The sequence below is a fragment of the Trachurus trachurus genome, assembly GCF_905171665.1.
Source record: "Trachurus trachurus genome assembly, chromosome: 16".
NCBI lineage: Eukaryota > Metazoa > Chordata > Actinopteri > Carangiformes > Carangidae > Trachurus > Trachurus trachurus.
Genome location: NC_139902.1, coordinates 7,579,625 through 7,591,912, shown reverse-complemented (window position 1 = coordinate 7,591,912; position 12,288 = coordinate 7,579,625). Strand labels below are relative to the sequence as shown.

Here is a 12,288-nt window from a genome sequence, read left to right as displayed (position 1 = left end):
TTGTAATGCTGTGAGCACATTAGGTCTTGTAGGCCTGTAGGTCCAACATGCACCTTTCACCCCGAAAACCACATAGGCCTACCCATGGTGCATCAGTGGCCCTTTGATTTATTGTCACTACACCTACGCACTGAAGTAGCTACAGACATGTTTGACCATTTCACCAATTAACTTGTAGCCTATAACAAAAATGTAAACTAGCTTTTGAATAAGCTCCTGAAGAGTTTATGAACCGTTTCAAAGTATGGTCTGATTGATCACTCTTGTTCAGCTTAGCAAATGAATCGCAATCAGGCTGGTTCCAATCCAACAAATATACAAGAATTTGTTGTGGTTCATTTGATACAAGAACAAAGTAGCATCTTAACTAACGAGCTAAATTCAGACACATGGACAGAACATGTTTATAATATGTTTATGAATGACTTTACGTAATCAACATTGTGTCTAAGAATAATTAGCTCATAGTGCGTGACAGGAGCCAAACTGCCTTCAAGGAATGTGATGAGAGCATGTTTTGACATTTATCTGTGGATCATGTGCGGGGAGGGGAAGCAGTGGGATGTTGCAACAAACATGTGGCTTCCTGTTTTTCACCTGTTGCTCCTGCCACTTCAGCACAACACCTACTTGAATGGAAGGGCGGATGACATGTGTACAGATGTGTATGTTACATTATCAGCCTCAGGCAAGTGGAGGAGTGGCATCACATGTTGTGTTGGCAATAATGTTTGTTGACATTTCAGATCAGGACCACAGCACATGGACTCTATCATGTAAGACAGGGAGGTGGCGCCATCGTGTGGCCAGCTGACAGCTCACACTGCAAATAAGAAGTAGGAGTAATAAGAAATAAAATAGTGCTTTTTTTTCCTTTTTTTTTTTTTTTTTTTAAATATACAGTAGTTATATCATTTATCCTTAGAAATCAAACATCTCAGTAAAACATAACATTTCACAAGTTAAACAAGCACATATCAGTGACAAAGCACATTCATGTCCCAGATTTTTACAATATACATTCATTTAAATTCGGTTAGCTTAAAACGTTTTTATTGATAGTAGGCCTATGCTGCTTTGCGAAGTTGTGTTTGTCCAAAGTCAATTAGATGTGAAGATGCTCTCTGCACCCTGCTTTATGGAGCCTTTTTAGTGTTTAACACAGGCCACAAAAATTATGGGAAGGATGACAAAGGTTAAGAACCATGTCAAAAAAATAAGATTCTGAAATTGTTGAACATCATAGGATGACTGTGAATTTGATTATTGCTGTTATACATTTGGCCCAAATACAGAAATGTATAAACAAGATAGTTGTAGCCCTGTAAATAATAGGCTATACCAGTCCAATCAAAACTGTTATTCTCACTTGGATATGAACAAATCCTGAAGATGAGTGGTGCTAATGGATCTGATAGGCGCCCCAGAATGTATTCTCAACTAGAAAGTCATCGTTGACGCGCAGGCTGACGCTGTCTCCCCCGCCGAGCTTGACAATCTTGGCCACCCACACGGAGCCCTCAGTTGTGTTTGGGAAGGTTCCCTCAACCAGCGTAGCCACCTGTTTACCCGCACGGGGGTTTCTTATCAAAATCACCGATCGGCGTGTTGATTTACTCGGGTGTTTGGTGAAGGTGACCTGCGCGTAGATGAAGTAGAAGCCTGTCTTCTTGCAGTGGATGGAGTCATTATGCAGGGACAGGAAGCAGGACTGAACTCCAGGTGAGATGACCCAAGAGTCCTCATCTTGATATCAGAAAAAAAAAGAAGAAAAGTTTAATTGCTTGGATACAAAAATGAATCCAATGAAACCCCAGACGAGTTTATTAAAAGTTATATATTTAGTCCCCCCAAAAATAAATAAATAATAAAATAAAATAATAATAGCCTAATAATCAACAATCTTGAGGTGGTGCATTTTTTCATACACATAGCGATAATTTTGACAATATATTTTCATTTCTGCATTCATGCTTCTTCTTTTTTTCGGACACCGCTGAAGTGGACTGTATATACCATTCTTGTATGTTTGTGTCCCGCAATAGGCTACATTATGGTAATTGTAGCCTAAGTGAAAATAACAGACTAGATTCTAGTCGGTTTACCCAGGGCCGTTGCTAGGAATTCTGGGGCCCCTGAAAGAATACTAAAGTGGGCCCCTGACTTTTCCACTTTTTTTTCTTAGACTAGGTATGTATTATCATTTTTTATTTAGCCTACTTTGTTTTGATGCTAATGCAGCATTACTATGAGTATTAGTCAGGGTCTTATGCAGAATAATTCAGTCATACAAAGATTAGACTACTGGGGTTTTTGTGGGCCCTATCCGGCGTTGGGCCCCTAGAATTATCATCACCTTTCTCCCCTATACAACGGCCCTGGGTTTAACACAACCATTACTGTCTTGCCCACACAGTGAATTTAATTATCTATTAGCAATCCTGCAACTACAACATTTTACCTTTTTAGCTCCTCACATCTTACAGAGGTTGTGTCAGATTCACGTTTCAGGTATCTGTGTTGGTTAAATTCCCATAAATGTTTAACTTTTCAAATATCTCACCAAAAGTCAAACATTAGAAAACAAGTGTATGAGAATAATGTGCAGTGTTGTGGTAGGCTATATGTTGGTCAGACACAGGCCTGTGGCCTGAAGCTTGTTGTGCTGGTCCCAACACGCAGATGAACAAGTGCAGATATGTTTAGGCTAATTTGTAAGAATTAATATTTAGATTTACACATTGTTCTTTTTAATAATAGTAAAAATATTATTCGATTCACTTTGGGTTTGTATCATAAGGCTCTTTGACACATTCACATCCAAACTGTCATTACAAGTTGAATGAAGACATCAGTTCTACACAAAGCCAAAGTGATTGCAGGTAATAGCTACTATCCTTTCACTTAGGCTTCCCCCTGACAGACTGATGGTATTTGTTGTCGTGGGCTGTAATTACACCTGAATTTGGCACATTCCACATTATAACTCTGCTTCAGGTTTGTTGTGGTTTCAGGAACCCACTTCACACGGGAAAAGACAGAGTAGTGGGAGGAACAAAGTGCATGCAACTGGAAATATGACAGTGCTATACTGTCTGTCTGTATACCGAGAGTAGGCTATGTGTGCACACTTACAGTCATAGTCATTGCTGTCATTGGTGTTTTTTATCTAAAGCTGCACTTAAAACCACTGGACAGATTAGAAACAGAAATGACTAAAACTTTTCTAATATGGGCAGAAAAATGATGTGATCATGTGGGTGGGGGGCACAACTTTGAGTGTGATCTTGATTAAGAAATAGGTTACAAGCTCTGTAATCTCACTAATTAATCTTGAGAAGACCCTAAATAAACCCAGTGACATCTTCTTTCTTATCTTGGTTAAATGTAGGCTATTGATTGGGGGAATTCATATTAGGATTAGCTTATTGTTATTTACTTGTCTCTGCACCCACGTCCCCTCACCCCGCCGTATCTTCATCTGTGTCATCTAGAGACTTCCTACGTTTCTTAGAATGACTTTCAGCAGCTCCCATAGAGCGTGTCTGAACTTGCTGCACCCATCATCCGGTTTCATGCAGTGCAGGCACGATGAAAGCAAAAGAAATCTGCAACACACAGTGAGAGGCTCTGGTCTCAAAACACATCCTGCGTTTTGGTCAGTTTAAGTTTTCTTTGGCCAACAAAGTGTCGTCTCTGTCCCTAGATGGCAGCTCTAGAAACTCACCCTTCTCTTTGAATGCAAAGCCTGACACTGTTGATGTCTCAGAGAGCAGAAAGTGTTTCTGCTGATGTTAGGGACGTGTCAACTTCTCATATGCTCTGCCAGTTTTGCGGTGACACAAACAAACAATGCAGAGTGAAAAACACTAGACTGACTAAAATTGAAAAAAGAAATGATATGACAATGTGATTTCTTCAAAAGCTTAAATTCTTTCAAATACATCAATTTAGCACAAAAGAAAAAGCAATGAATCTGATCACTAATCAGAAGAGGAAGTGTACATCCTGTCACTACCCACACGGACCAAGCACCGAACCTGGGGGGACAGAGCCTTCTCCATCACTGCCCCCTCCCTCTGGAACTCACTCCCCAAACCCATCCGCACCTGCACTCACCTCCCAACATTCAAGACCATGTTAAAAACACACCTTTTTAAATCAGCTTTTAATACGTAATTTCTCTGTGTGTTTTATATTGTTTTCTATGTTTTATACTGTCTTTGCTGCTTTTAACTGAATTTATATGTCTTGTGTTCTTAACTGAATTTATTGTATGAAAAGTGTCTTTGAGCTTCTGGAAAAGCGCTTATAAATAAAATTTATTATATTATTACTTACATTTGATTAGCTGGATGTATGAGAGAGAAGATCCTGATGAGCAATCTGCTAAAGAAACCACATGGAAACGTTCACAGTTTATTTTACTTTGTGAGTTTGTTGTAAACATTAATGAATATACCGGTATGATATCTGAGACTTTATCAACAAAGATGTACCTTCTAACTTTGAAGGGGCCATCAAGAGGTTGACTGCAAAAGAAAAGATCAGGGTTAAATCAATCAATCAATCAATCAATCAATCAATCAATCAATCAATCAATCAATCAATCAATCAATCAATCAATCAATCAATCAATCAATCAATCAATCAATCAATCAATCAATCAATCAATCAATCAATCAATCAATCAAACTTGATTTGTAAAGCACTTTTCATACAAAGAGGCAGCTCAAAGTGCCTTATGTGGTTAAAATAATAAACAAAAGGACATTTACACAATGACGTACACAAACACGCACACACATTTAAAACATTGAGGAATTAAAAAACTGAGCTTCACTCATTAAACACTAAAATGCTCATGAGTTAAAAGCTATCATTGATGTGAGCACTGTAAAACTTGACGCCCAGTTCTCTTACTTGTTGGGGTGACACTGTCTGGCTTCAGTGCTGGGACTCCATCCTTGAAAAGGTAGAAAACAAATAGTCATCATCATGTGTGTATCATTGTCGTTAGTTTGTTGAGTCACTCATTCTCTACAGTGGTCTTTACATTTGTGGTTCCATGTGTGGATTTTATGGGCTATAGTATTTGCGCTCAGCTGATCTTTTACTTTCATTTTTGTGGAAAATACAACTACTACCACAAACCTTACTGCCCTACTTTAACCCTATTTGTGATATCTATTCACTAATCTTGTGTATCAAACAGTCAGAGTGCTAGTTTCAGCTGACATTTTGAGTTGCGTTGTATTGTACAGTACACGTGTTTGTTACTGTATCCACCCTTTAAAAACCCCCTCTGATGAAAATCTCTTTTTTGTGCTTTTCACATGTTCCTGTGGCATTTTTCTGATGTTAGAGGACATATCAGCAGAAAAGTAAGTGCAAAATTGTATTTCTGAGTATTTCTGCCTTCACATTGCTGTGAACCAACGGCAAACGTAAACTGGAAGTTTCAGGCAGACTGGGGTTGACGGCGTCTTGACGGTGGCTGGGTGGGTGCAGAGCAGCACAGTCTCCGCCCACCACGCAGAGGCGCATTGCTAATGAGCTGCTGGTGCTCTGCAGAAGGAGAGCCCTGGGAAATGGCACAGGTTTTGTGATTGTGGCCAAAAACTTCATAATCACAATTTAAAGACCACAGAGAATGCTTTAAAATAGCCTAAAAGGATCGTTGGAGGGGGACTTTAAGTGTGCAATTGTAAGACAGAGGCACTTATGAGGATCACAATGTAAAACATGTCTCTCATTGAACAGATGAAACCTGTCTGTCGTGACGTTGCTGCCACCTAGAGGCACTGACTGGAGGCTTTGATTATCAGCAGCAATCTTGTCCAAGTTAAGACAGAGTATAAGACTGGAGCGTCTTTATAAAAGCACAAAACACTGATACAATGTTCATAAGTTCAGACACAACATCTAACGTGTATGTACTGTATAAAGTCAGGAGAGCAGGTGACAGATGGCTCTATGAATCAGTGTAGCATGTGAACTGACCTCAGTTAGTTTTGGTTTGATTGAAGCGAGAAGTACAGCCATAACCACCATGGACACAGTGAGGAGACCACACCACACCTGCAGCAGCAGGTACTTATAAGACAACCTCGCCTGTCCATCCATCCTGTCAAACATACACAAAAGCAAGGTTCAAGGTTCAAGGTTTCTTTATTACCAGACGGTAAATTTGTTGTGCAGATGGGAATTTAGCAATCCCAATACAAAAAGACATCAGAAATGTAAGGATTATGGATTAGCCTGATGTTGAGATTGTATAATACCCGGTTTAAACTTTGTATAACCTGGTCCCTATTTTGTAGTTTTGAGAATCATGCCTGTCAGTTATGATAACACTGGACTCACCCTTTCCATCTCTAATGCCTCTGGCGGCTTTGGCAGTGATGGAGAGCAAAAAAGTATATTTCATCAAATATTGTATTTAGGTAAAATTTTTAGGTACTTGTGTACCGTATGTCTATCTTATACCATTTTGCATTATCTTACATTTCAGTGGAAAGTTACTGATGTTTCTGCTTAAGTAAAAGATGTGGATACTTTTTCCATTATGACAAGTGCAGACAATCACACAGGTGCCAACGAAATCCCCAGTTTAGTCAGAGTGTTTAAACCCAGACATATTTCAGGAGGATAGTCAGAACAACCTGTCTGCACCTGTTGTTTTTCCCAATGAAATCCAAATGTACAATAGCATTTTTACCTAACTCATAATAAGAAAATAAATCATTTTAATGCACAGGGTACAGGTCCCAGGGGGGCTGTGTTTCATAAGCCGAGTTATGGGCACATGTACCCTCAGTTCATAACCACCATGCCGCTGCAACTGTGGGATTTTTACTGCAGTGGGAGTATTTTTTTTTTTTTTGATTGCTCACACTGTCAGCTTTGTGGTTGGGTTGTTTATGTGCAGTGACATAGACTGAAACCAGCTACTTGTTGTTTAAATGCCACTGACCATTCATTCTTTAAAGAAGGAGGTCAGGGGGTAATTTCCAGGAGCATACTCTGTGTACTGGTCTGAACACGTTGTTCTACTTCACATTCCACTGTAGGTGATGCATTAGGCATTACACATTTCACTACAGTAAAAGGATTAGAATCAAGCCAGTCAGTATATCATTATGTGAAATACTGAATATACTGGAAAGACTAGTATATATATTTTATTTTGATTATAGGTGGCTATCTATATTTTTCCATGTAATTTTTCTGCATCACTTGGGTCTGCACTGCAGTGGGGGAAAACACCAACTGATCGTAAACTAATTCAAATTGAAATAGGTGTCTGTATAATAACCGCAGCACATTTCAAGTACCTGTATGTATTGGTGTCATTGAAATATCTATTCTTATACGTCCCATCCTGATTATTATTGGGTGTCCCATCAAAGCTACTGTATAGGTACTAATTACCCAAAATCACTCACTGAATAAATCCCAATAAGTCTTCTTAAGTCGCATATTGATGGTACATTTGATTTTTGAGCATCAACTGTGGAAAAACATGTTCCTAAAAACTCAAAATAACACTACGTTTCATTCAGTTGCATCAAAACATGAATGACTTTTTCTGCTGGACATTAACCCAGAGAAAAATCTAATTATTATTAGTATCATTTTAATCCTGTTCTTTTACCAGTCTATGCATTGGAGCATCACATGTTCCTCTCAGCAGAAATGACCTCAACCACACACCACTGAATAAAAACATGAGAAAGTAGTCTAGGATCCCAAGAGATATCTCAGGAATTTACAGTACAACAATATTTTGAGGAGCCACATTCATCATCAAGTCTTGACTTACCCAGCCTGTGTTGCACTCAGAGTGTCCAACTTCATCTGGTGCTTCTGTGCGAGAGACATGTCAGGTTGACAGGATTTTCCCTCTGATAAGTGCATGTAATGAAGATGAGAATGAGTTTTTTTTTCTTCTGTGAAGTGAGTTGTGGTTAGACAGAGAGGAAGAGGGGGCTGTGGTGTAGGTGGCTCTACTTGTGGACGACAGAATGTATTGCATGCGGAACGAAACTGAGAAGCAGCACATACAGGCAGGTGTGAAACTTTTATTTCATTAATCACTAACCAAAATGCAGTTTCATATAGTATAACTTTTATATTTAAACTATAATAAGTACACAACAAATCATTAAGGTGATAGATTAGATCTGATAACGGTGGCATTTTAGTGACACAAAAAGTTTGTCCCTCATCCCCCCCTTTGATACGTGTGTTTATTGTGGGCGGTTCGTGATTTCCCACGTTTATAAGGTCACTGTGAGAACTGAACACCCAAACAACCTCGACGGGGACTTTTTCTTCACACCACCTCTGAGTTGACCTGATGTTTGAAGAGGTACATCGACTTTTTGGTGTGAGGCAGCACGTGGCACGTCGGCGTGCTGCTGCTCAGCTCTGTCTGTCACTCTAAAGTCTATTTTCTGAACACAAGACACAGCATGTGCGATCACAGCTGAAAACGTGTTTGCATTTGCAGTGGATGTGCAATTTAAATGACATAATTCATAAGTCAATTTCAGCTTCATTGAATGCGTGAGCCTACCCTGAACTTTACTGGTTAAACCGTTTGATACAGTCTATGTTGCGTGGTTTCTTTGAAAATAACATTTGTTTAGATTGTGTCACTTCCTTCCTTCCTTCCTGTTTTGATGAATCATCTAGGACAAGTTGATCTTCGCCTCCTTTGAGGTTTCTTATGCATATTGATCAAATCTTCTTAGCAATGTAACTAAATGTTGGCATCACCGGGCTGGATCAAGTCGTTTGTAATCTACTAAGAGGATAGTATGAGTGAGCTTTGCCACCTGTGTTGATGTTTGTTGTAGCAGAACTTGGGGTATGTTTGTATGGAAGTTTTAGTTCTAGTTTCCAGCTCAGTGAACCAGAACATACAGTAATCCAGATTTAGATATTTAAATGTATTAGAAAATCACAGTAAGGTCGACTTCCTTCCTTTTCTTTCTCTGACCACACTGCTGCACACTGAAACTCTGACTTGAATTTATTTTTGTATACAAAGAACTGGCATCACTGTCCTGTATGGGTGAGATTCACTGCATGCAGAAATTTATGTTGTAGGCTCATGCTGAAACCATTCAGATTTATTGTTTCTCACATTGATCTACACTGACAACCCTGTCATCAAAGTGAAAACAAAATATTTTGATATGTATTATGCACATAAAAACAAAATTGCACAAATATTCTATATAGTTTACTTAACGTATACAGACACTTACCATTTCTTTTGATCACCTTTGAGATGTTTCTATACCTTGATATTGGATTGGATTGGACTGTATTGTCCTGTAGGGAAATTTGTCCCCTGGCTCCAAGTCATTGACACACACAACATTACACAATACATATGGCCCGGGACACATACTGTAACGTTCAAACACAGTGCTGCCATACAATACATATAACCAACACTTCTTAAATAAGGTAAAATGTTATGTGCACAGTGCTTCCTACAAAAATAATACAACCAGTCAAATAAAACCAACAATTCTTAAATAAGGTAAAGTGCTACATATTGCTGTATATTACCTGTTCAGTCTGCTTTTTGGTACCCTGAGCCGTCGGCCTGAGGGCAGCACATCAAATTCTGGATTGAGGAACCAGGCATCACCCACATCATAATATGGTGGTGACAGCATCATACTATGTTCTTCTGTTGTTTTTTTGTTTTGATTTTTTTTTTTTTTTTGCTCTTGTCAGAGCAGAAGAGAGTAACAAAGTACATAAGTAGTGTCAAGTGAAAACCTGGTCCTGAGTACACAGGACCTCAGAGTGGTTCAAAGGTTCACATCCCAACTGGACAATGACCCTAAGCACACAGCCAAGATAAGGCGGGGGTGGCTTTTAAACACTGGTGAATATCCTGCAGAGACCTGACTTCATATACCAACTGAACATTTCAGGAGAGACCTAAACATGTCTGTCCATCATCCGACCAGACTGTAGGCAGTCGTGGGGAATTTTACAAAGAAGAAAGGCGGAAATATTCAAATCCAAATGTGAAAAGTTCATCGAAAAAAAAACTTGAGACTTGAATGTTGCTAGAGACGCTCGAACAAAGCACCGAGCAAACGGTCTGAATACTTGTGGATGTGTGGATTATGACATTTCAGTTACTTTTGAATAAAACTGCAACAGTTTCTGTCCTGTCCTTTCTCATGTTTTTGCTTTGTTATTCTGGAGTATTGATTATAGATTGATGAGAAAAATGATTGATGATGATTAAATCATTTTAGCAAAGGCTGCAACATAACAAAACAAAAGTGGAGAGCTCTGAACTGTTATGTAGATTGTCTGAATGTTTACAACACAGCTTCCTATATAATACTCAAACATTTAACTCAAATTCAATCACTACTGTTTCCTGTTCCTATGAGTTAAACTGTGCAAATGTAAATTTTAAGATTTACAAGGGTTTCTGCTGGTGTAATAGATTTGCTCATATTTGGTATAAGATGTTTCCCCAATTATCAGTGCATAAGCACCTGACTATCACTTCAACTGTGAACCTGCAGTGAAGAAGCTGCCCTATGGTTACCTTTAGGCAGATAATTATGAGGACAAAATTTAAATATAAAGGTAGGCACCAGAATGCGAGATCTCTGTTATGATACGTTATAAAACAGTAGTGAAAGCTGAAAGTTGGTTTTAAGAATGCAGGGTGAGCCGGAGAAATGAGATGGTGAAAGTGTCCATTTCCATTTCTCTTTGCTGCTTTTGGTTTCATGCTCCATGGGACATCCCCAGCTAACCAGTTTATCTTCTCCTGGATAGCTAAATGTCACCGACTTTCTCCACCCATATTTCTATCAAGCACGGAGAGACAAACAAACACACAGACACACACAGACACCTACACACGCGACATGAAAGATAAATGGGGTGGGTGTAAGCAGCTGGGTGCTGTCCCCACTCAAAACAGGGAACAAACTTTTCTTTTTTCTTTTTTTTCACCGTTGCCTCCTGCACCTTGACAGAGCACATTTACGTCCTGTTCATCAAATGTCACCACATATTTTCCCACTATACATGCAAGAGGTCAGTTACATTTGCATAAAATGAGATCAGTGTGGTCTGCGGGACCTCAACAGACACTTGTTCTTTAGTGTTAGGTTATCAGCCATCATATCACAGTTGAACTCTGAGTAATGAAAACATTGTGAAGTACCACAGCCATAACTAACAATGACTTCATTCATTGGTGGAGAGAAGTTCTGCTTTTGTTCCCCTTGATGCAAAGATACCGACACTTCTTATGGTGACACTGTTTCGAAATGACCTCAGACTGTTGGTATGTTATATCTGCTTTGTATTACTGTAATATGCATTGGCTGATCTAGTGACCGGGCTGACTGGTCTGGTGGGGCCTGCAGCGAAGCCGTAAGGATCAAAAGTCATGTATTGAGAATAGGTAAAAATGCTGCCTCCAGCTGCTATAATGTTTTATAGCGTAGTATTATCAACCTAATTATGTCATATATCATTCACATCGAAATAGAAGTGCAGTTAGTGTATTTTTCATAATCAGCATCTTGAGCATTTATGTGTAATTGAATATAAGATATATTATGGTACTGGTAAATCTTAGCCTAAGCCTTACTCTAAAGGATCGGTTTATATCACCTCTATTAAAGATGGACGCACAGTGTCACTGAGAGCCACTATAAATCCAAACAGTGTTTTGTAGATGGGGATCCAGGTGCACTGATGTTCAACTATACGTAGGCCTATTAAATTTCGTTTTTATGTGACACATAAGAATGACCTAAAAAATCCAACCCTATCTCCTATCCATCTAACTATGCAGAATAGCAAACCAGCGTGACGCCGAGGAGGGAAATTCACCTTTTTTTCTGTTTCGTAATTTATTCTGCTATCATGTGGATTTTATTTTTCCTCTGCCTGAAGGATTTCCACCATCTCAGCTCTTTTACAAGCAAGTGTGTTACCGAGTGACTGCGCTTTGTTTACTAGATACAGAGTAAATGGTCTGTTTTGTCTGTGTCACGCTGAGCAGAGCAAAACATGAATTCCACAATCACGTGGTACTTTGTTTAAGTCCAGAGCAAAGTAAGGTATAAAGAAGGTGGAAGTTACTGGGACTAACCAGAGTATAAACACAAACTGCTGCTGCACTAATTACTTTCTCTTTTCTTTGTTGCTAGTGTTGGAAATGAAACACCTGCGCATGAGAGAAACATTTCAGTGGAAAATCGACCAGACACTGGA

General features: G+C 39.1%; 1 protein-coding gene across 3 annotated transcripts; it reads right to left on the bottom strand.

Annotated features, from left to right (window-relative positions):
* Nucleotides 1-827: 827 nt before the first annotated feature.
* Nucleotides 828-9,733, bottom strand: lta (lymphotoxin alpha (TNF superfamily, member 1)). Of its 3 annotated transcripts, none has more exons than XM_083989885.1 (7): nt 9,589-9,733; nt 7,826-7,907; nt 6,004-6,127; nt 4,924-4,966; nt 4,500-4,532; nt 4,342-4,389; nt 828-1,746 (listed from the first exon to the last, which is right to left on the bottom strand). In XM_083989885.1, exons 2-7 carry the CDS (start codon nt 7,882-7,884, stop codon nt 1,403-1,405), a joined length of 651 nt encoding a protein of 216 aa, XP_083846011.1. In that variant the 5' UTR covers nt 7,885-7,907; nt 9,589-9,733; the 3' UTR covers nt 828-1,402. The 3 variants fall into 3 exon arrangements, with proteins under 3 accessions (XP_083846011.1, XP_083846013.1, XP_083846012.1); XM_083989887.1 differs by having other exon boundaries at nt 4,342-4,386; XM_083989886.1 differs by lacking the exon at nt 9,589-9,733 and having other exon boundaries at nt 7,826-7,910.
* Between the last annotated feature and the right edge of the window lie 2,555 nt (nt 9,734-12,288).